This window comes from Ornithorhynchus anatinus, chromosome 4, assembly GCF_004115215.2.
Source record: "Ornithorhynchus anatinus isolate Pmale09 chromosome 4, mOrnAna1.pri.v4, whole genome shotgun sequence".
In the NCBI taxonomy this organism is placed as follows: Eukaryota; Metazoa; Chordata; class Mammalia; order Monotremata; family Ornithorhynchidae; genus Ornithorhynchus; species Ornithorhynchus anatinus.
In genome coordinates this window covers 135187295-135211766 of record NC_041731.1, presented here as the reverse complement: position 1 = coordinate 135211766, position 24472 = coordinate 135187295, and the positions used below count along the sequence as shown (strand labels likewise).

The 24472-nt window shown below is 51.2% G+C and overlaps 1 protein-coding gene across 1 annotated transcript in view; it reads right to left on the bottom strand.

The window, feature by feature from the left end:
• Positions 1–1942: 1942 nt before the first annotated feature.
• The window catches only part of POLN (DNA polymerase nu), a 95520-nt gene continuing 72990 nt past the window's right edge, over positions 1943–24472 (bottom strand). The window contains 4 exon segments of the mRNA XM_039911985.1: positions 1943–2030; positions 2129–2207; positions 7935–8069; positions 14025–14107. Of these exon segments, the coding sequence (XP_039767919.1) occupies positions 1943–2030; positions 2129–2207; positions 7935–8069; positions 14025–14107 (385 nt within the window).

Genomic DNA, 24472 nt, shown 5'->3' with positions numbered 1-24472 from the left:
GACCTCTCCGCCTCCTGTCTCGCCATACTCCGGCCCATATTCCATTCTGCTGCCCCAATCGTTTTCCTTCCAAAACGTTCAGACCACGTTTCCCCACTCCTCAAGAAACTCCAGTGGTTGCCCATCCACCTCCGCATCAGACAAAAACTCCTCACCTTTGGCTTTAAAGCACTTAATCCCCTTGCTCCCTCCTACCTCACCTCGCTACTCTCCTACTACAACCCAGCCCGCAGACCTCATTCCTGTAATGCCAACCTTCTCGCTGTGCCTCCATCTTGTCTGGTAATAATAATAACGTTGGTATTTGTTAAGCGCTTACTATGTGCCGAGCGCCGTTCTAAGCGCTGGGGTAGATACGGGGTCATCGGGTCGTCCCACGTGAGGCTCCCGGTTAATCCCCATTTTACAGATGAGGTCACTGAGGCACAGAGAAGCGAAGCGACTTGCCCACAGTCACACAGCTGACAAGTGGAAGGGCTGGGATTCGAACTCATGACCTCTGACTCCCAAACCCGTGCTCTTTCCACTGAGCCATGCTGCTTCTGTTTTGCCACCCGTCTCTCGCCCACGTCCTGCCTCTGGCCTGGAACGCCCTCCCTCATCCTATCAGGCAGAAAATTGCTCTCCCTACTCTTCCAAACCTTATTAAAAGCACACCTCCTCCAAAAAGCCTTCCCTGACTAAGCCCTCCTTTCCTCTTCTCCCGCTCCCTTCTGTGCCACTTCTACTTGCTCCTTCGTTCATCCTCCCTCCATTCCGACAGCACACACATATCTATATATCTGTATATCTTCATATCTGTATAGACCTTAGAACAGTGCTTGGCACATAGTAAGTGCTTAACAAATATAATTATTATATACCTGTTATTTATTTTTTTTAATGTATTTATATTAATGTCTGTCTCCCCCTCTAGACTGTGATCTCGTTACGGGCAGAAATGTGTCTGTTTGTTGTTAATCGTGTTTATTGAGTGCTTACTGTGCGCCAAGCTCTGTACTAAGCACTTGAGAGAGTATAATACAACAACACACCCAGTCCCGGCCCATAAAGAGTTCAGAGTCTTGAGAAGCAGCGTGGCTCAGTGGAAAGAGCCCGGGCTTGGGAGTCAGAGGTCATGGTTTCGAATCCCGGCTCTGCCACTTGTCAGCTGGGTGACTGGGGGCGAGTCACTTACCTTCTCTGTGCCTCACTTATCTGGTCTGGAAAATGGGGATTAAGATTGGGAGCCTCACGCGGGACAACCTGATTACCCTGTATCTCCCCCAGAGCTTAGAACAGTGCATGAGTGCTGAACAAACACCAACATTATTATTATTATTGTATTGTGCTCAAGTGCTTAGTGCAGTGTTTTGAACGCAGTAAGTGCTCAATAAATGCGACCGAATGAATGAATACAGCGGGAAGCCCTCTTTTCCACACAGCGGCAGGCCTCTCTCATACGGTAGGAGGTCTCAGACTTTTGGCCCCCAAGAAGCGGGCCTTTGCCCCCCACAGCAGCAGGCCTCTAGCCCCTACAGCAGGAGCCTCTGCCCCCCAAAAGAACCAGCCCACCACTCCCCAACGGCAGCAGGTCTCTCCCTGACAGCAACAGGCCTCTCCCGTGGGGCAGAAGGTCTCTTTTCCACACAGGAGCGGGCCTCTCCCGTACAGCAGGAGGCCGCTTTCCCACGCAGCCCTAGGCCTCTTTCCCACACGGCAGCTGGCCTCTGCCCCGCGACAACATCAGACCTCTCTCTGACGACGTCGGGCCTCTCGCCCGCAGGAGCAGGTCTCCCCGGCCCTCTCCCTCTCCCCGCCCCCAGTAGCTGCAGCGGCAGCGGGGCCTCGCTAGACGACGCAACGTCCGCCACTGTCACCGTGTATATTTCCGAGAGATTTCTCGCCGCGGCCAAGGCAGAGTCTTCCTTTGACTAGAGGAAACAACTTCTTGGGCCTGAGCTCATAAAAGATGTCTGCAGCGGTAGAGGGCGGGCACGGAGGACGCGCCGCATCGGGTCGATTTGCAAGACAAATCGAATCGATCTCTCCTGGAGAAAAGCAAAGACCAAAGACGAGGCGAACTGGGCCGAGTCGGGTCAAAACGGCCCCCTTCCGGCCCCGTCCACCGAGGCGGAGTTTTACTTACCTAGGGGACAGGGTTGGGGAAACGGAGATGGACTTGAAAATCTCAATCATGGCCAGTCTACAGAGGTCGGCGGCGGAACCTAAGAAAATGGTCACGGGGTCAGAGAGGGAGCCAGATTTGCTACAGCAGTGTCATGGACTCACTGGGGGGAAGGACTTTTAAGCCAGTTTTTCTAAGGCGGACACGGTGAGAGCCCAATCAGTTATTTCCACTTTTAAGGGCTTAACATTTCTAACAACTGCTGTATTTACTAAGTGCCGAATCTGCGATGAGCACTGTGCTGAAAGAAACAAGATCATCAGCTTGGGCACAGTCCCTGTCCCTTGGGAGGCTCGTGGCCTAAGAGGGAGGGAGAAGCCACATGGCCTAACGGATAGAGCACGGGTCCGGGAGTAAGAAGGGCCTGGGTTCTAATCCCGGCTCTGCTGCTTATCTGCTGTTTGACCTTGGGCTAGTGCCTCGATTCCCTCATCTGTAAAACGGGGATTAAGACAGTGCGCACATTCATTCATTCAATCGTATTTATTGAGCGCTTACTGTGCGCCAAGCTCTGTACTAAGCACTTGGGGGAGTATAATACAACAACAACAGACCCAGTCCCGGCCCATAAAGAGTTCAGAGTCTCGAGAAGCAGCGTGGCTCAGTGGAAAGAGCCCGGGCCTGGGAGTCGGAGGCCAGGGGTTCTAATCCCGGCTCCACCGCCTGTCAGCTGTGTGACCGTGGGCAAGTCACTTCACTTCTCGGTGCCTCAGTTATCTCATCTGGAAAATGGGGATTAAGACTGTGAGCCCCACGTGGGACAACCTGATGACCCTGTATCTACCCCAGCGCTTAGAACAGGGCTCGGCACATAGTAAGCGCTTAACAAATACCAACGTTATTACTATTATTAGGGGGGAGACAGACATAAATATTCTTAAATAAATTACGGATATGTACATATGTGCTATGGGACGGGTGGGACACGGTCTAAGTCCAACCCAATTATCTCGTATCTACCCCAGCATTTAGTACAGCGCCTGGCAGATAATAAGCACTTAACAAGGACCATTAAAAACAACAACAGGGATCTTATTCGCATTTTACAGATGAGAAACCCAAGATCAGAGAGGTTAAGTGACTTTTCTCAGGTCAACCAGCAGACCAGAGGGAGAGCCGGGTGACCCCGGGTCTCACCTCTAGACTGTGAGCTCGTTGTGGGCAGGGATTGTCTCTCTTTATTGTTGTATTTTCCCAAGCGCTTGGTACAGTGCTCTGCACACAGGGCTCAATAAATTTGATCGAATCAACGAGTGAATCTCCTCCAAGGAGCCTTCTCCGATTACGCCTTCTGTTCCCTGGCTCCCTCTCCCTTCTGCATCACCTATACTCTTGGTTCTGTACCTTTTGGGCATTCAAAATTCACCCCAAGCTCAATCCTCACAGTACTTATGTATATCTCTTTAGATTATATAGCATAAATTCTTCACATACATTAATTCATTAGAGAAGCAGTGTGGCTTAGTGAATAGAGCACGGTCCTGAGAGTTAAAAGGACCCGGTTTCTAATGCTGGCTCCGCCCCACGTCTACTATGCGACCTTGGGCAAGTTACTTCACTTCTCTGGGCCTCAGTTAACCTGGGGCTGCAGATTGTGAGCCCCCTGTGGGACACAGACTATGTCCAACCTGATTAACATGTATCTCCCCCAGTGCTTAGAACGGTGCTTGGCACATAGTAAGCACTTAACAAGTACTATTATTATTATTATTATTAATGTCTATCTCCCCCTTTAGACTTTAAGCTCGTTGTAGGACTGCAACTGGAGAAGCAGCGTGGCTCCGTGGAAAGAGCCCGGGCTTGGGAGTCAGAGTTCGTGGGTTCGACTCCCGGCTCTGCCACTTGTCAGCTGTGTGACCGTGGGCGAGTCACTTCACTTCTCTGTGCCTCAGTTCCCTCATCTGTAAAATGGGGATTAACTGTGAGCCTCACGTGGGACGACCTGATTACCCTGTATCTACCCCAGCGCTTAGAACAGTGCTCTGCACATCGTAAGCGCTTAACAAATACAAATACCAGCATTAACTCTGTTGTATTGTTCTCCCCCAAGTGCTTAGTACAGTGCTCTGCACATAGTAAGCGCTTACTAAATACCATTGATGATGGTGATCGGAACCAGGGTCTCCCAACCCTGAGGCCCGAGAAGGCTCAGGCATCAGACCGCCTGCCTAGCCCTAGTTTCAGCTGGAAACGTCCGGCGGCCGGTCCATCCGGAAATTTCTCCCCCTCCAGACCGTCAGCTCCTCGTGGGCAGGGAATGTGTCTACCAACTCTGTTGTCCTGGACTCTCCCAAGTGCTTAGGACAGTGCTCTACACACAGAAAATGGGGATTAAGACGGTGAGGCCCATGTGGGACAGGGACTGTGTCCAACCTGATTAATTTGTATCTACTCTAGCGCTTAGTACAGTGCCCGGAACATGGTAAGTGCTTAACAGATGCCTTATAAAAACAGAGGCATGGCACGTTTTAATGTTGGTATTTAATAATAATAATGTTGGTATTTGTTAAGCGCTTACTATGTGCAGAGCACCGTTCTAAGCGCTGGGGGAGATACAGGGTCATCAGGTCGTCCCACGTGAGGCTCACGGTTAATCCCCATTTTACAGAAGCGGGAACTGAGGCCCAGAGAAGTGAATTGACTCGCCCACGGTCACGCAGCCGACGAGTGGCCGAGCCAGGAGTCGAACCCATGACCTCTGACTCCGAAGCCCAGGCTCTTACCACTGGGCCACGCTGCTTCCCTATTTGTTAAGCGCTCACAATGTGCAGAGCACTATTCTAAGCGCTGGGTAGATACGGCGTAGTCGGGTTGTCCCTCATGAGGCTCCCAGATGAGGTAACTGAGGCACCGAGAAGCGAAGCGACTTGCCCAGAGTCACACGGCTGACGGGTGGCGGAGCCAGGATTGGAACCCACGACCCCCGGCTCCAAAGGCCGAGCTCTTCCCACCGAGCCGCGTCTTCTGGCCAGGGGGACTCCAAGGTTTGGATGGCTGGGCCGGAGTGGGGCGGGGTGGGGAGGGTCCACTCCCTCCCACCCCCGGGTGGTCTCGGACCCACATGTTCTTCAGGGGCCTCGGAGACTCAAGGACCTCCACTACAGAATCCGCACCGGCAAAGCCGGGACCCCTGAAGCCGAGGCTTACGATCTAACAGCCGAGAAACGGTGTAGCCTCGCGGATAGAGCACGGGCCTGAGAGTCAGAAGGACCTGGGTTCGGGTCCCGGCTCCTCCGCTTGCCTGCTGTGTGACCTTGGGCAAGTCATTTCACTTCTCTGCGCCTCGGTTCCCCCGTCCGTAAAATGGGGATCAAGCCTGGGAGTCCCACGCGGGACACGGACTGGGTCCCACCCCATTAGCTCGTATCTAACCCAGTGCTTAGTACGGTGCCCGGCACCCAGTAAGCGTTAAGCCAACATCCTTAAAAACCCAACGAAACGAACGTAAAAAGCCGCAGCAAATCCCGTGTATCGCCCCCGGCCCCGGGTTGTTGACGCCGGCTTTTTCTATTTTTAAGCTGTGATGTAACTGGACACAACCGTGCTCATTGTGAGAACACAGGCTTTATTGAGAAGGTGGAAAAAGCCCCAGTAATGGATCTGGGGTTGGGAATTTGGCTTGGAGGAGGCGCTCAGAGCGTTGCCGAGACCTGGGCTCACCCGTCCCCCGGCCCAACGGGGAAGAGACGGGAGAGGAGAGGGCAGTGGCATCATCCATCTCACGTCTCCCGTTGCCTTCTCCCCCAACCCCCGCCAGTCCCTGGTCACTGCTTGAGATAAATAATAATAATGATAATTTTGGTCTTTGTTAAGCGCTTCCTATGTGCCAAGCACTGTTCTAAGCCCTGGGTATATACAAGGTAATTAGGTCGTCCCGCGTGGGGCTCACAGTCTTAATCCCCATTTTCCGGAGGAGGTCACCGAGGCCCAGAGAAGTGAAGTGACTCGCCCACAGTCACCCAGCTGATAAGTGGCAGAGCCAGGATTAGAACCCACGACCTCTGACTCCCAAGCCCGTGCTCTTCCCACTGAGCCACGCTGCTTCTCAGCACTGGTGATGATGATGATAAGATGATAAGAATAATAGCACTTGTTAAGCGCTCGTTATGTGCCCTGCCGAGCGCTGTTCTAAGCGCTGAGTTGGATACAGGTTAATCGGGTTGGACGCAGTCTCCGTCCCACATGGGGCTCACAGTCTCGATCCCTGTTTTGCAGATGAGGTAACTGAGGCACAGAGGGGCGTAGGGACCCGCCCAAGGTCACAGAGCCGACAAGTGGGGAAGCCAGAATTTGAATCCGTGACCCTCTGACTCCCAGGCCCATGCTCTATCCACTGTGCCGTGTTGCTTCTCTAGTGGATAATAATAATGATAACGATCTAGTGGATAACGATAATAATAATAAGGAGGGTGTTTGTTAAGCACTTACTATGTGCCAAGCACTGTTCATTCATTCATTCGATAGCACTTACTGAGCGCTCACTATACGCAGAGCACCGTACCGAGCGCTCGGAACGGACAGATCGGTAACAGATAGAGACGGTCCCCGCCCTCTGACGGGCTCACGGTCTGATCGGGGGAGACGGGCGGACGAGGACGATGGCGATAAATGGAATCGAGGGGATGAACGTCTCATTAAAACAATAGCAAATAAATAGAATCGAGGCGATGTACATCTCATTAACGAAATGGGTAGGGCGATGAAGATATAGCTCCGGTCCTGGCTCTGCCACTTGCCTGTTGTGCGACCTTGAGTAAGTCACTTAACTTCTCGGGGCCTCAGTTACCTCATCTGTAAAACGGGGATGAAGGCTGTGAGCTCCATGTGGGACGTGGACTGTGTCCAACCCGATTATCTTGTCCGCACCCAACCGCTCAGAGCGGCGCTTAGCACACTGTAAGCGGTTAACAAATACTATTGAAAAGAAATAGTCGGAGCTCAGTTCCCGCTCCCAGGTGCTACTGCAGTGAGTATTCCAGGAGAACCTAAGGCCATTTCTGGGGAATTCCATAGAGAAGCAGCACGGCCTAGTGGACACAGCACTGGTCTGGGAGTCAGAAGGTCATGGATTCTAATCCCGGCTCCGCCACTTGTCTGCTGGGGGACCCCGGACAAGTCGCTCAACTTCTTTGTGCCTCAGTTACCTCATCCGTAAAACGGGGATTGAGACTGTGAGCCCCACGTGGGACAAGGGACTGTGTCCAACCCCATTTGCTTGTATCCGCCAAAGCGCTCGGCACATAGTAAGCGCTTAACAAATCCCATGATTATTATAATCATTATTATTACGGGGGACAGGGGGCCTGCAGTGTGGATCGACCCAGGCCCACAAGGGTTTATCCAGCCACGGTTGCGTCCCCCCAAAACTATCCCAAACTATTACAGAAGCAGCGTGGCTCAGTGGAAAGAGCCCGGGCTTTGGAGTCAGAGGTCATGAGTTCGAATTCCGGCTCCGCCACCTGTCAGCTGTGTGACTGTGGGCGAGTCACTTCACTTCTCTGTGCCTCAGTTACCTCATCTGTAAAATGGGGATTAAGACCGTGAGCCCCACGTGGGACAACCTGATTCCCTTGTGTCTACCCCAGCGCTTAGAACAGTGCTCTGCACATAGTAAGCGCTTAATAAATGCCAACATTATCATCCTCCATCAGGGACCTCCACGGGTCGAGACGTTCACTCAGCCTAACGAATCCTAACAGGCCGCAATAGCAAATCGACCGTTCTGGAGAAAGAGCAGAAAGGGAGGCATTGAGAAAGTTTTTATTACCTTCTCTGTGGCACTGGGCGAGGGTTTCTTGTGTGAAATCATGAACTTTCTTGTATTTCTGCAGGAAACTCTCTATAAACCGACCGGCTTGAGGAGGGGTGACATCCAGGCAAGCAGCAGCAAGGCGTTCTTTGCCTTAAGTGTTATAAAAAAACACTGATGAGAGAAGGATTTAACCCTGATTCACATCCGTTCATTCATTCAATCGTATTTATTGCGTGCTTACTGCGCGCGGAGCACTGTATTGAGCGCTTGGAAAGTACAACGCAGCGATGAGGAGAGACAATCCCTGTCCACGGCCAGCTTTCGGTCTAGAGGTGGGGAGACAGACCTCAATAATAATAATGATAATGTTGGTATTTGTTAAGCGTTTACAATGTGCAGAGCACTGTTCTAAGCACTGGGGTAGATACAGGGTCATCAGGCGGTCCCACGTGAGGCTCACAGTTGAGCTCCATTTTCCAGATGAGGTCACTGAGGCACAGAGAAGCGAAGTGACTCGCCCACGGTCACACAGCTGACGAGTGGCAGAGCCGGGAGTCGAACCCATGACCCCCGAATCCGAAGCCCAGGCTCTTTCCGCTGAGCCACGCTGCTTCCCCAGTACAAGTAAACAGGCATCGCTAAAAAATAGATAGAATCACAGATGTATACGTAAGTGCCGCGGAGCGGAGACGAGGGGGGAAAAGAGCAAAGGGAGAGAGTCAAGGTGACGCAGAGTTTTACCGTAGGTCTGTTCACGGGGCAGGGACAGTCAACACTCCGCCTTCCTTGAGGTCACAGGGTCTCTCACACTAAGGAAAATAATATGGGCAGCGATCGTGTCTACCAACTGTGCTGTACTGTACGCTCCCAAGCGCTTAGTACAGTGCTCTGTACACAGGAAGTGCTCAAAATTTACGACCGATGACGATAACGACGGCATCGCCACGCTAGACGGTAGACGAGTCCTGCGGGCAGGGGCCGTGGCTATAATTCTACGACACTCCACTCTCCCGAGGGCTTAGTACGGCGCTCCGCACACCATCTGCACTCAATAAATACGACTGTATGCAGAGCGCCGTTCTAAGCGCTTGGGGTAGGAGGATACACGCGTTTCCCGCCGACAACAAGCTTACGGTCTGGAGGAGGAGTCGGGCGTGAAAGTGAATTAGAGATAGGGACAAAAATACCATCGACTGAATAGAGCTCACTCCGCACCGAGCCTTAAGTCAGGCACGAGATGATCCGATGGGACACGCGGCCCCTGTCCCAGAGTCTGAGGAGGAAGGGTGAAAGGCCTCTTACCCCTATTTTACAGATGAGGAAACTGAGGCCCAGCAAAGTTAAGTGTGAGCCTGGGCGAGTCGCTTCACTTTTCTCTGTGTCTCAGTTATCTCGTCTGTGAGATGGGGATTAGAACTGTGAGTCCTAGGCGGGACGTGGACTGTATGCAACCTATCTACCCTGCGCTTAGTACGTGCCTGGCACATAGTAAGTGCTAAACAAATACCATAAAATAAAGTGACTTCTGAGGTCATACAGCAGGCAAGTGGCAGAGCTGGGATTAGAACCCGGGTCCTCTGACTCCCAGGCCTGGGCTCCCTCCCCGAGGCCCCGTGGTTTGGAGATATTCGACCCCGGTGACGGGCGTCGGGAAAATCTTCCCACCGGGGCCCTGCCCCGCCCACACGGCTGCTTGCATTCTTTGTACCGGCTCCTGGGGGACAACTGCCAAGGGCCCGCCCCGCCCCGCCGGAGGAGGCCCTCAAGGACCCAGAGGTCAGCCTAGAGGTCATTCTGCCTTCTCAGGGATAACCGCATTGAGATTGGAATTAAAGAGCGTTTTTCATTGCTCGCCTCGGTTTCCCAGAGGTCGAGGAAACGAGGAGCACCCCCAGAAACCCACCCAGTTCCCCCAGTGCTCTCGCAGACCCCGCGTCGTGAGGAACGCTCGGGCCGCGGCACCCCCCGTGTCCGACTCCAGGCGCGGGGGCACCCCCATCTCTTGGCTTCCACGGGGCCCGGGGTCCCCCGCGGACGCGCCTCGCCGACCAGACGGTCCCCGATTCCCAGAGGATCCCGCTCTAGCCCAGCACAGGATGCCCGCTCCGGGAGAGCCTTTCTGCATTCGACTAACTCCGGTGCTCTCCTTGGCCTCGTTTTCGGCCTTGAAAAATCCCTCCGGCGATGACTCTGGGGAAAGGGACGGTTTCGCCGTACTAATAAACCAGAAGTTAGAGGCGAGTCTTGATATTTTTCAAAACGGCAGGGATCTGGACAGATCCACTCTGGGCTTTTCTCCAGGCCGTCTCAGGCCGCCCCTTGACGAGGTCTCTTTGCAGCCCGGTTTAAAAGTACAAAGACCTAGCCGTATTAAGAGCGGGGAAACAAGCCAACGGCAGGAGATACATAATAATTCTAACTGCCAAGGGTGTGGGACAATGGGAAAATTAGATGTTAATCCTCCGCAAAGGAACCTTTGTGTCTCTGTCACGGCTAAAAGAAGTAAAATTATGCCTTCTCATAAACATCCTCGTCAGTGACTCACTGTTTATTTACTAACGCAGCCTTCCCTCCCGCAAAATTCCCTCTAGGACGAGGTGCCAGACTGGCAGACGTGGAGTTCGGCGCTGTCTCTGGGGGAAGATGGGGGTGACGGGGAACGAGCTTCCTCCCGCTGTGCCCCCATCCTCACCCTCGCCCGGGAAGGCTCCCGGGTGCCCCAGGAGAGCAAGGAGAGCCCTGGAGTAGGATAATTAGAGAAGCAGCGTGGCTCAGTGGAAAGAGCCGGGGCTTGGGAGTCAGAGGTCATGGGTTCTGATCCCGACTCCGCCACTTGCCAGCTGTGTGACTTCGGGCAAGGCACTTCACTTCTCTGGGCCTCAGTTCCCTCATCTGTAAAATGGGGATGAAGATCGTGAGCCCCACGAGGGACAACCTGATCCCCTTGTATCCCCCCAACGCTTAGAACAGTGCTTTGCACATAGTAAGCGCTTAATAAACACCATTATTATTATTATAATTGGCCCCAGCCAACTCTCGTCTCCTTCAAAGCCTCACTGAAGGCCCTTCTCCTCCAAGAGGCCTTCCTTCACTAAACTTCCTTTCCTCTATCTCCCGCTCCCTTCTGCGTCTCCCTGACTTGCTCCCTCGATTCATCCCCTCTCTCAGCCCCACTGCACTCACGTCCATATCTGTCATTTACTGATTTCTATTAACGTTTGTCTCCCCCTCTAATAACAATAATGGTCCTTGTTAAGCGCTTATTATGCGCCAAGCACCGTTCTAAGCGCTGGGATAGATACAGGGCGATCAGGTTGTCCCATATGGGGCTCACAGTCTTCATCCCCATTTTACAGAAGAGGTAACTGAGGCCCAGAGAAGTGAAGAGTCACACAGCTGGCAAGCGGTGGAGCCTAGATTAGAACTCATGGCCCCTGACTCCCAAGCCCTTGCTCTATCCACTAAGCCACGCCGCTTCTGATTCTCTCTGGACCGTAAGCTCGCTGTGGTCAGGGAATGTGTCTGCTTATTGTTATTTTGCACTCTCCCGGGTGCTTAGTGCAGTGCTCGGTACACAGTAAGCGCTCAGTAAATACGACTGACTGACTGCCTAGAAAAATAGGCAAAAGACTTGGGACAATCCATCAAGCCGGTCAACCGTCTTTATGCAGGTCCCCAGCCGCTCTGCCTTATTGCCGACCTCCGGTAATAGCCGCAGTCGCGATGCTATTTACTGAGAGCCCATTAGGAGGGCCGCACTGTACTAAGCTGCGTGGCCCAGTGGAAAGAGGACAGGCTGGGAAGTCAGGGGTCATTCATTCATTCAAATCCCGGCTCCGCCGCTCGTCAACTGCGTGACTTTGGGCAGGTCACTTCGCTTCTCTGGGCCTCAGTTCCCTCAACTGTAAAATGGGGATGAAGACCGTGAGCCCCACGTGGGACCACCTGATCATCTCGTATCCCCCCAGCGCTTAGAACGCTGCTTTGCACAGCGTAAGTGCTTAAATGCCATTTCCTTCTAAGAGCTCACCTCCTGCAAGAGGCCTTCCCAGACTGAGCTTCCCCTTTTCCCTCCGCTCCCTCTGCCCCACCTTCACTTCCCCTCAGCTAAGTCCCCTTTCCCCCCTTTCCCTCTGCTCCTCCCCCTTTCCTCCCCTCTCCCTTCCCCTCAGCACTCTGCTCATTCGGATATATTTTTATTACCTTATTTATTTTGTTAATGAGGCGTACACCCCCTTCGATTCTACTTACTGCTGTTGTTTCTGTCCGTCCGTCTCCCCCGATCAGACCGTGAGCCCGTCAGTGGGCAGGGACCGTCTCTATCTGTTGCCAAATTGTCCATTCCAAGCCCTTAGTACAGTGTTCTGCACATAGTAAGCGCTCAATTAATACGACTGAATGAATGAATTAATGACTAAGCCGTGGGGAGATCCAGTAGACGAGTTACACGTTCCCCACCCACAAGCAGCTTTCGCTCTAACGGCGCGGGACAGATTTAACATTCGGCCTTGGATTTACCACTGAATAATGAATGATAGTTGTGGTTTTTGTTAAGCCCTTACTATGTATCAAGCACTCTAATAAACGCTGGGGTAGATGCAGGCTAATCAGATCAGACGCAGGCCCTGTCCCCCATGGGGCTCACAGTCTACGAGGGAGGGAGATCGGGTATTGGATTCCCATTTTACGGAGGAGGAAATGGCGGCTCAGAGAAGTGGAGAGACTTGCCCAAGGTCAATCAATCAATCAATCGTATTTATTGAGTGCTTACTGTGTGCAGAGCACTGTACTAAGCGCTTGGGGGAATACAATAGAACTGTCCCCCCGATTAGACCGTAAGCCCGTCAAAGGGCAGGGACGGTCTCTATCTGTTACCGATTTGTTCATTCCAAGCGCTTAGTACGGTGCTCCTCACCGTCCCTCGGTCTCGCCCATCCCGCCGTCGACCCCCGGGCCGCGTCCTCCCGCGGTCCCGGAACGCCCTCCCTCCTCACCTCCGCCAAACCGATTCTCTTTCCCTCTTCGAAACCCTACTTAAAACTCACCTCCTCCGAGAGGCCTTCCCGGACCGAGCTCCTCTTCTCCCTCTACTCCCTCTGCCGCCCCCCCTTTACCTCTCCGCAGCTAAACCCTCTTTTTCTCCATTTCCCTCCGCTCCTCCCCCCTCCTCTCCCATCCCTTCGGCACCGTACTCGTCCGCTCGACTGTATATATTTTCGTTACCCTATTTATTTTGTTAATGAATTGTACATCGCCTCGATTCTATTTAGTCGCCATCTGTTTTTACGAGACGTTCTTCCCCTCGACTCTATTTATCGCCATCGTCCTCGTCCGTCCGTCTCCCCCGATCGGACCGTGAGCCCGTCAAACGGCAGGGACCGTCTCTATCTGTTGCCGACTTGTTCATCCTGAGCGCTTAGTACAGTGCTCTGCACATAGTAAGCGCTCAATAAATACTATTGAATGAATGAATAGTAAGCGCTCAATAAATACTACTGAACGAACAACATATCGGACACAATCCCTGCCTGCAACGAGCTCAGATCCGGGAGGCGGGCAGCACCAGAGGGACCCTGCGCTGGCTCCCAACCCCAACCCCGGGCTGCTCCTCGTCCCTCCCCTCGCCCGACTCTGCCACTTGTGTGCTGTGTGACCCTGGTCAAGTCACTTCACTTCTCTGGGCCTCAGTTACCACATCTTTGTAAAATGGGGATTGAGACCGTGAGCCCAGTGTGGGACGGGGATCGTGACCAACCTGATTTGCTTGTAATAACAATAATAATGAGGGTATTTGTTAAGCGCTTATGATGTGCCAAGCACTGTTCTAAGCGCTGGGGTAGATTCGAGACAGTCAGGTTGACCCACGGGGGGGGGGGCTCACAGTTTTAATCCCCATTTTACAGATGAGCTAACTGAGGCACAGAGAAGTTTAAATGACTTCTCCAAAGTCACCCAGCTGATAAGTGGCGGAGCTGGGATTAGAACCCACGACCTCCGACTCCCAAGCCCGTGCTCTTTTCACTGCACCGCGCTGCTTCTCTTGTACCCACCCCAGCGTTTAGTACAGTGCCCGGCACGTTAACTAATACCCTCCCCATGCCCTACCTGCTCCGTACACGGCCGAGTACGCGACACGCTTGGCCTGCTCTCTCTCTGCCGGCTTCACCTCTTCCAGAGGAAGGCCTTTCCTGAGTGAAAAGATATCATGAGTCATTCATTCATTCAGTCGTACCTATTGAGGGCTAATTGGGTGCAGAGCACTGTACTAAGCGCTCGGGAGAGTACGATGCAACACTAAACGGACACATTTCCTGCCCCGAACGAGCTTACGGGTGATTATGTAGAAGCATGATGTAGTCAGAAGCAGCATGGCGTCGTGGACAGAGCCCTGTCCTGGGAGTCGGAAGATCATGGGTTCTGATTCGGACTCCGCCACTTGTCCGCTGTGTGACCTTGGGCAAGTCACATCACTTCTCTGGGCCTCAGTTACCTCATCTGGAAAATGGGGATTGAGACGGCGAGTCCCGTGCGGGACAAGGGACCGTGTCCAAACCGATTTGCTTGTCTAACCCCAGGGCTTAGGAAAGGGCCTGGAACCGAGTAAGTGCATAATAAATACCATAATAATAATAATAATAATGATAATTATACACCCATTGACAGCAGGTGGGCTGTCCACCAAGGTGCCTGATGGTGCTGGGCCTGGCCCCACCCGTCCGTCCCCACAGACGAGAAGGAAACCGGACAGACAACCGTTGACCACCGGCTGAACTTACCCACCTCCAGCTGTGTAGCCTGAAATTCTCGGGCTCAGGTCGGGTGGGCAATAAGGTGCGGTGGGGTCCGTAATCAATAAATTAATTGTATTTACTGTGTGCAGAGCAATCAATCAACCCCTCAATCAATGGTATTTATTGAGCACTTACTAAGTGCAGAGCACTGTCCTAAGCGCTTGAGAGAGTACGATACAACAGAATTAGCAGAAACGTTCCCTGCCCGTAATGACCTTCCAGTGTTGGGGGGGAGACTGACATTAATATGAATAATATGACATTAATACAAATAATAGAATAGAAGCAACGTGGCTCAGTGGAAAGAGCCCGGGCTTGGGAGTCAGAGGTCATGGGTTCAAATCCCGGCTCTGCCACTTGGCAGCTGTGTGACCGTGGGCAAGTCACTTCACTTCTCTGTGCCTCAGTTACCCCACCTGTAAAATGGGGATGAAGACTGTGAGCCTCACGTGGGACAACCTGATGAGCCTGTATCTCCCCCAGCTCTTAGAACAGTGCTCCGCACATAGTAAGTGCTTAACAAATACCAACATTATTATTATTAAATAAGGGATTTATAATATAGATCTTTAAGTTACGTACCTAAGTGCTGCGGGGTGAATATCAAATACTCAGGGGTCACAGATCCAAGTGCTCGGACGACGCAGAAGCCTCTCTACTCTCCTTCTCCAGCCCAGGCCGCACAGTCGGCTCCTCTGGTGCCGCTCACCTCCTCCCTGGGCCTCCATCTCGCCTGTCTCGCTGCCGACCCCTGGCCCCCGGCCCGCCTCCGGCCTGAAACTTCCTCCCTCCTCAAATTCACAGACAGTGACTCTCCTCCCCTTCAAAGCCTTACTGAAGGCCCATCTCCTCCAAGAGGCCTTCCCAGACTAAGCCCATCCTTTCCTCTCCCTTCTGCGTCACACTGACTTGCTCCCTTGGTTCTTCTCCCCGTCCCAGCCCCACAGCACCTACGTACATATCTGTCATTTATTTATTTGAATCGATAGCGAAATGAGCTCGGGGTTCCGGCGTTGGGGTTGGAATATCAACTGCCCCTCAGGGCCGGATGCCCCGACTCCTAGCTCATTTGGTAAAATTCCTTCCAAAAACATGGCCACGGCCACCTTTCTGAATAATTCGATCCCTCCCTCTGGAGAGAAGGGTCGATTTGATTACTGATGCAATCCCTTTGAACATTAAGAATAATAATGTTGGTATTTGTTAAGCGTTTACTATGTGCAGAGCAGTGTTCTAAGCACTGGGGTAGATCCAGGGTAATCAGGTTGTCCCATGTGAGGCTCACAGTTAATCCCCATTTTACAGATGAGGGAACTGAGGCACAGAGAAGTGAAGTGACTTGCCCACAGTCACACAGCTGACAAGTGGCAGAGCCGGGAGTCGAACCCATGGTCTCTGATCCGAAGCCCAGGCTCTTGCCACTGAGCCACGCCGCTTCCCTGACCCATCGTATCACAGGACAAACCAATGCTTTGTGCCCAGAACAGAACGTTACGTGCAAATCAAGCAGAGCTCCGCCACACGTCGGCTGTGTGATCTCGGGCACGTCCCTTTAGTTCTCTGGGCCTCAGTTACCTCATCTGTAAAATGGGGATTAAGACCGTGAGCCCTATGTAGAACAGGGACCGTGTCCAACCCTATTTGTCTGTATCTACCCCGGCGCTCAGAACAGTGCCCGGCGCATAGTAAGTGCTTAGCGAGTACCGTAATGATCATTATAGCCATTGAAGACCCTCTCAGCGTTCAGAGACAGGTGCAGTGAGAACATTCTTAAATTCTGGAGGTAATTTTATTTTATTCTCATAAATTCTCATAATTTTATTCTCATAAAAAGAAAGCGTGGGTCCCCGGGTCCGAACACCGGACCAGATCTGGACACCGGACCCGTCGGAACACCGGCTCTCAACCCTGGACCGGATCTCCGAACACCAGACTCCATCTGTCCACCGGATAATAATAATGATGATGAAGGTATTTGTTGAGCGCTCACTATGTGCCAAGCACTGTTCTAAGCACTGGGGGAGATTCAAGGTAATCAGGTTGTCCCCTGTGGGGCTCACAGTCTTAATCCCCCTTTTACAGATGAGGGAACTGAAGTACAGAGAAGTGAAGCGACTGACCCCAAATCACACAGCTGACAATTGGCAGAGCCAGGATTAGAACCCACGACCTCTGACTCCCAAGCCTGTGCTCTTTCCACTAAGCCACGCTGCTTCTACCGACCATTGGACTGCCTCACTTCTCGCCTTCTCCACCTGAGTTTTGGGATGAGGACTGCGTGGACCCCTTAGAGGAGAAAAAGGAAAATGGTGATTTTCTCCATGTTTCTCTCTCCCCTCAGGGAGAAAGAGGCCTCCCAAAGGGCCATCTTGGGGGTGAGAATTGAGTCACCCACAAGCGTGGCTCAGTGGAAAGAGCCCGGGCTGCGGAGTCAGAGATCATGGGTTCAAATCCCGGCTCAGCCGCCTGTCAGCTGTGTGACTGTGGGCAAGTCACCTAACTTCTCTGTGCCTCAGTTACCTCATCTGTAAAATGGGGATGAAGACTGTGAGCCCCACGTGGGACAACCTGATCACCTTGTATCCTCCCCAGCGCTTAGAACAGTGCTTTGCACATAGTAAGCACTTAACAAATACCATCATTATTATTATTATCTTAAAGGGTGGAGAACGCATCCTGACTGTATTACACTTTCCCAAGCTCCGTGTACATTGCTCAGCTCCCAAGAGGTGCTCGGTAAATACTACTGACCGATAATCAGGTCAGCCTCGGCCTGCTAGAAACCAACCTCCCTTTACAGCCCAGAAAGAGGCAGGATGGGGGCGTGTCGAAGGCGGGTCATGGGGTCACAGAGGTGCCAGTCAAATGGCCATGGGCTTGTTATCCAGCAGAAAGCTTTCAAACACGCCCATGTCTCCCCTCTTCTAAAAAACCCTCCCTTCATCCCGCGGCTCCCTCCGCTTATTGCCCCATCTCCCTCCCTCCATTCCTCTCCATACTTTTTGAGTGAGTCGTCTACACCCTCTTCCTCCACTTTCTCTCCTCCAATTCTCTCCTTGACCCCTCCAACCTGAATTTCACCCCCTTCACTCCATCAAAACCGGCCTCTCAAAGATCACCAGTGATCTCCTTCTTGCCAAATCCAATGGCCTCGACTCCATCTTAATCCTCCTTGACCTCTCAGCTGCCTTCATCAGTCGACCATCCCCTTCTCTTTGAAACATTATCCAACTTTCACTTCGCCGACACTGTCCTCTCTTGATTCCCCTCCTATCTCTCTGGCCGCTCATTCAGTCTCTTTAGAGGGCTCTTCCTCTGCCTCCCCTCCTCTAACTGTGGGAGTCTCTCAAGGTTCAGTTCTGGGTCCCATCCTATTTTCCACCTCCACCCACTCCTTTGGAGAACTCATTCCCTCCCAAGGCTTCAACTGCCATCTCTAAGCGGATGATTCTCACTCTGGGCTTCAAGGCCGTCCATCCCCTCGCCCCCTCCTACCTCTCCTCCCTTCTCTCTTTCCACCGCCCGCCCCGCACGCCCCGCTCCTCCGCCGCCCGCCTCCTCGCCGTCCCCCGTCCTCGCCCGTGCCGCCGTCGACCCCCGGGCCGCGTCCTCCCGCGGTCCCGGAACGCCCTCCCTCCTCGCCTCCGCCAAACTCATTCTCTTCCCCTCTACAAAACCCTACTTAAAGCTCACTTCCCCCGAGTGGCCTTCCCACACTGAGCTTCCCCTTTTCCCTCTGCTCCCCCTCTACCCCCCCTTCACCTCTCCTCAGCTGAGCCCTCTTTTCCCCCTTTCCCTCTCCTCCTCCACCTCTCCTTTCCCCTCCCCTCAGCACCGTTCTCGTCCGCTTAACTGTATATATTTTCATTACCCTATTTATTCTGTTAATGAGATGTACATCACCCTGCTTCTATTTATTTGCTATCGTTTTAATGAGATGTCCATCCCCTCGATTCTACTGATTGCTATTGTTTCTGTCTGTCCGTCTCCCCCAGTTAGACCGTAAGCCCGTCAAAGGGCAGGGACTGTCTTTATCTGTTACCGATTTGTCCATTCCAAGCGCTTAGTACAGTGCTCTGCACATAGTAAGCGCTCAATAAATACCATTGTGTGAATGAATGAATGAATGATTCCCTAATCTCCCTCTTTAGTTCTGCTCTCTTTCATCTCCAGTCTTGCATTTCCTCTTGCCTTCAGGAGGAAGGGAAGCAGTGTGACCTAGGGAAGCAGCGTAGCCTAATGGATAGCTTGGGCTTGGGATTCAGAAAGTCATGGGTTCTAATCTCATCTCCGCCACTTGCCTGCTCCGTGACCTTGGGCAAGTCAGTTAACGTCTCTGGGTCTCAGTTACCTCATCTGTAAAATGGGGATTAAGACCGTGAGCCCTATGTGGGACAGGGACTGTGTCCAACGCATTATCTTGCATCTACTCCAATGCTTACAACAGCGCCTGGCACATAGTAAGCACTTAACAGATACCATAATGATTATTCATTATAATTATTCAAGGCATCTCTACTTGGATATCCCACTGACATCTCAAACTTAACATATTCTTAAGAGAACTCTTCATCTTCCCACCTAAACCCTGCCCTCCCCTTGACTTTCCCATCACTGAAGACAGCACCGCCATCCTCCCTGTCACACGATCCCGAATCTTGGATTTATCCTCGATTCATCTATCTCGTTCAACCCACATATTCAACCCCCATATCCAGTCTGTCACCAAATCCCGTTGCTTCGACCTTCACAGCGTCGCTAAAATCTGCCCTTTCCTCTCCATCCAAACTGTTACCAAGTTAATCCAAGCTCTTGTCCTAACCCACCTCGATTACTGCATCAGTCTCCTATCTCCCATTCCAGTCCATATTTCACTCTGCTGTCCAGATCATTTTTCTATACAAACGTTCTGTCCACGTTTCCTCGCTTCTCAAGAACCTCCGGGTGGTGGCCCATCCGCCTCCGCATCAAGCAGAGACTATTTACCAGGGACTCTAAAGCACTCAATCACTTTGCTCCCTACTACCTTATCCCACTGCTTTCCTACTCCAACCCGGCCCTCACACTTCACTCCTCTAATGCCAACCTGCTCACTGTACCTCAATTTCATCTGGCTCGCCGCCGACCCCACATCCACGTCCTGCTTCCGACCTGAAACTACCATCCCTTTAATGTCCTGTAGATGATTCACACTCCCCAACTTCAAAACCTTAATAAAAGCACATCTCTGCCAAGAGGTCTTCCCCAACTAAGACCTCGTTTTCTCTCCTCCCATTCTCTTCTGTGTCACCCTGGTATTTGGATTTGCACACTTTATTCACCCCACCCTCAGCCCCGCGAGCTCTTATGTACGTGTCTGTAATTTATTTCTATTGATGTCTGTCTTCCCCTCTTGACTGTAAGCTCACTGCGGACAGGGAATTTGTCTATCAGTTCTGTAATACTGTACTCTCCCAAGCGTTGGGTACGGTGCTCTGCGCACAGTAAGGGCTCAATAAATGCCACTTACTGATTCATTCATTCATTCATTCATTCATTCATTCGTATTTATTCATTCATTCATTCAATAGTATTTATTGAGCGCTTACTATGTGCAGAGCACTGTACTAAGCGCTCGGGATGAACAAGTCGGCAACAGATAGAGACGGTCCCTGCCGTTTGACGGGTTTACGGTCTGATCGGGGAGACGGACAGACGAGAACGATGCCGATAAATAGAGTCAAAGGGAAGAACATCTCGTAAAAACAATGGCGACTAAACAGAATCGAGGCGATGTACATTTCATTAACAAAATAAATAGGGTGATGTAAATATATACAGTCGAGCGGACGAGTACAGTGCTGAGGGGATGGGAAGGGAGAGGGGGCGGAGCGGAGGGAGATGGGGGGAAAAGAGGGTTAAGCTGCGGAGAGGTGAAGGGGACGCAGTAGAGGGAGAAGGGGAGCTCAGTGTGGGAAGGCCTCTTGGAGGAGGTGAGTTTTAAGAAGGGTTTCAGGACATCTCTTCTTGGACGTTCTCCCAACACCTCAAATTTAGGATGTCCAAAACTCCTCACCTCTGCACCCAAACCTGGTCCTCCCCCTGACTTTCCCATCAGGGCAGACAGCACAGTCTTGTCTAGCAAACCCATAACCTTGGCATTATCCTGGATTCATCTCTCTCATTCAACTCACATATTTAATCTGTCACCAAATCCTATCAAGTTGACTAAACCATCTCTAGAATCCACCCCTTCCTCTCTAAACTTCTACCATGCTGACTCAAGCACTTATATATCCCACCCCGATTATTCAATATTCATTCATTCAATAGTATTTAGTATTAGTATTTGTAGTATTTATAGTATTGTAATAAATAAAATAGTACTTATTCATTCATTCAATAGTAGGAGCACCTTACTAAGCGCTTGGAATGTACAATTAGGCAACAGATAGAGACGATTTCTGCCCAGTGACGGGCTTACAGTCTAATCGACTGTAATCGATCACTGCTACAGGGAGCAGGTTTTACCCCAGCCTAGCAGGCATGGAGCAGGGACCCTCCTTGTTGGGAGGGAATGCGACAGTCACCACGGATAATAATAATGATAATAATAATTGTGGTATTTGTTACTACTACTAATAATAATGATAATAGTATTTAAGTGCTTACTATGTACCAAGCACTGTTTTAAGCACTGGGGTAGATACGAGGTATTCAGGTTGTCCCACGTGGGGCTCACAGTCTTCATCCCCATTTTACATATGAGGTAACTGAGGCACAGAGAAGTTGTGACTTGCCCAAAGTCACACTGCTGATAAGTGGCGGAGCCGGGATTAGAACCCATGACCTCTGACTCCCAAGCCCGGGCTCTTTGCACTGAGCCACGCTAAGTGCTTCCTAGGTGCCAGACACTGTTCTAAGGGTGGGGGTGGATGCAAGCAAATCATGTTGGACACAGTCCCTATCATTCATTCATTCATTAGTTCGCATTTATTGAGTGTTTACTGGGTGCAGAGCACTGTACTAAGCGCTTGGGAGACTGAGCCTCCAATTCCTCTTCTCTCACTCCCTTCTGGGTCACCCTGACTAGCTCCCTTTATTCAGCCCCACTCCCAGCCCCACTGCACTTATGTCCATACCTGCAATTTATTTATTTCTATTAATGTCTAGACCAGACTGTAAGCTTGGGGTGGGCAGGGAATGGGTCTGTTTATTGTTACATTGTCCTCTCCCAAGCGCTTAGTCTAGTGCTCTGCACACGAAAAGCACTCAATAAATACAAATGAATGAATGAATGGTCTATCAAGTCTACTGTACTGCAGTCTCCCAAGCGCTTAGTACAGTGCTCGGCACACAGTAAGCGTTCAAAAATGCCACCGATGGATTGATTGGTTGATTGCATTTAATTGGCGACTACCTTTAGGAAATTCCAAACCTTGGTACTGGCTACCAATGCCTGAGCCAAGCTCGCTCCAATCCTGTCTGGGAAGGCATTAGATCTCGGGAAGCTCAGGGGACTGATTCATTCATTCATTTGATCGTATTTATTGAGCACTTACTGTGTGCAGAGCACTGTACTAAGCGCTTGGAAATTCAGCAACCGAGAGAGATTATCCCTGCCCACAATGGGCTCACAGTCTAGAAGGGGGGAGACAGACATCAAAACAAGCAAGCAGGCAACTATATAAATAAATAGAATTATATATACCCATCAAAACAAGTAAACGGGCATTAATAGAAATAAATAGAATTATAGATACGTACATATATCTATACATATCTGCTGTGGGGCAGGGAGTGGGGGTAGAGAAAAGGGAGCCGGTCGGGGCGATGGAGAGGGGAGGGGCACCTGAGGAAAAGGGGGAATACCAGAATGAATTGAAGTAGCCATTTCAGGCCTAACCGATACAGTGAGTTGAATTCACTCCGGCTCTAATCATAACGCTAATAGAAAAAAAAAATCTAGGAGATTAAGTGATATTATCTAGGAGGAAATGACTAAAGCAGAAAAAAATCCTTCGAAGCAGAACTAATCACGAGAGATTAGAGGGACCCTCTGTGATAATTAATCATGTGCTGCAAGAACTCTTAGGGAAGAATTTTTCAGACTCAAGGAGAGAAATACTATGTGACAGCAGGTAAGACTTAGGGATAGTCACACCTTGAAATGAACATTAGAAATAAGGAGTCTTTGGGGTAATTCAACTCTAAGCCTTCACCAAACAGTTGTAACCAAAACAAAAAAACAAAAAAACCCCATTTTTTTCCCCCCAAAACTTTCCTTTTGCAGTAGGAAAGAAAATAAAAGACCCGATACGGTGCTATGCCAGGCAAAATAAAGGTCCAGCAAGGATTATGAAAGCCGAAGACGAAATATCCCCATAAATTCCCAGGACTTTACAAAAGATTGACAGGCCAAACATCAGAGTGCAAGTACTGGGGGGCTTGTAGAAGAGAGCTCCCTACTTCATGCTTGCCCCAAAATAGCAGTGTTTGACTTTGGAGAATTGGGGGACCCTGATAATAATAATAATGATAATAATGATTGTGGTATTTGTTAAGCGCTTCCTAGGTGCCAGGCTAAGTGCTAGTGTCTGGTCGGACACCGTATACCTGCCCCACATTACGGCTCACAGTCTAAAGCGTGGTGGCTCGGTGGAAAGAGCAGGGGCTGGGGAGCCAGAGGTCGTGGGTTCAAATCCCGGCTCCGCCGCTTGTCAGTTGTGTGACTCTGGGCAAGTCACTTCACTTCTCTGGGCCTCAGTGATCTCATCTGGAAAATGGGGATGAAGCCTCACGTGGGACAACCTGATTACCCTGTATCTACCCCAGCGCTTAGAATAGTGCTTTGCACTTAGTAAGCGCTTAACAAATGCCATCATTATTATTATTTTTATTAGTGGCAAGAGCACGGGTTTGGCACCCGTCTGCTGTGTGACCTTGGGCAAGTCACTCCACTTCCCTGTGCCTCAGTTACCTCATCTGTAAATGGGGATGAAGACTGTGAGCCCTCATGGGACAACCTGATCATCTTCTATCTACCCCAGCATTTAGAGCAGTGCTTGGCTCATAGGAAGCGCTTAACAAATACCATCATTATTCTTATTATTACCCCAGTGCTTACAACAGTGCTTGGCACATAGTAAGGGCTTAGCAAATACCATAGTTATTATTCATTTTTATTATCATTATTCTCTGTACCTCAGTTACCTCATCTGTAAAATGGGGATTGAGACCGTAAGCCCGTGTGGGACAGGGACCGTGTCCAACCCAATTTACTCGTACACCCCAGCACTTAGTACAGTGCCTAGTACATAGAAAGTGCTTAACAAGTGCCATTGTTGTTATTATTATTATTAATAATAATAATCCTATTTTACAGATGAGGGAATCGAGGCCCAGAGAAATGAAGTGACTTGCCCAAGGTCACACAGCAGACAAGTGGCAGAGCCGGGATGAGAAGCCATGACCTTCTGACTCCCAGGCCCGCGCCGTATCCACTACGTCCTGCTGCTTCTGTGGTCCGAGCCTGGCTTCGGCAGGTCTGTTGGCATGGGGTCACTTGTGTCCCGCCTGCCCGCCTGTTTGGACGTCCAGCCTAAAAACTGAGTGGGCTGCCAACCTCCGCTGGTCTCACGTCCACTTCCCTGTCCCGGCCCCGGCTCCAGGCCACTTCCCTTCTCAGCGCTCTCACATTTCCTCCTCCCCACGGGACATCTGTCCATGGATGTCCCACTGACCCCGCAAACTCACCATGTCCGCAACAGAACCCCTCATCTT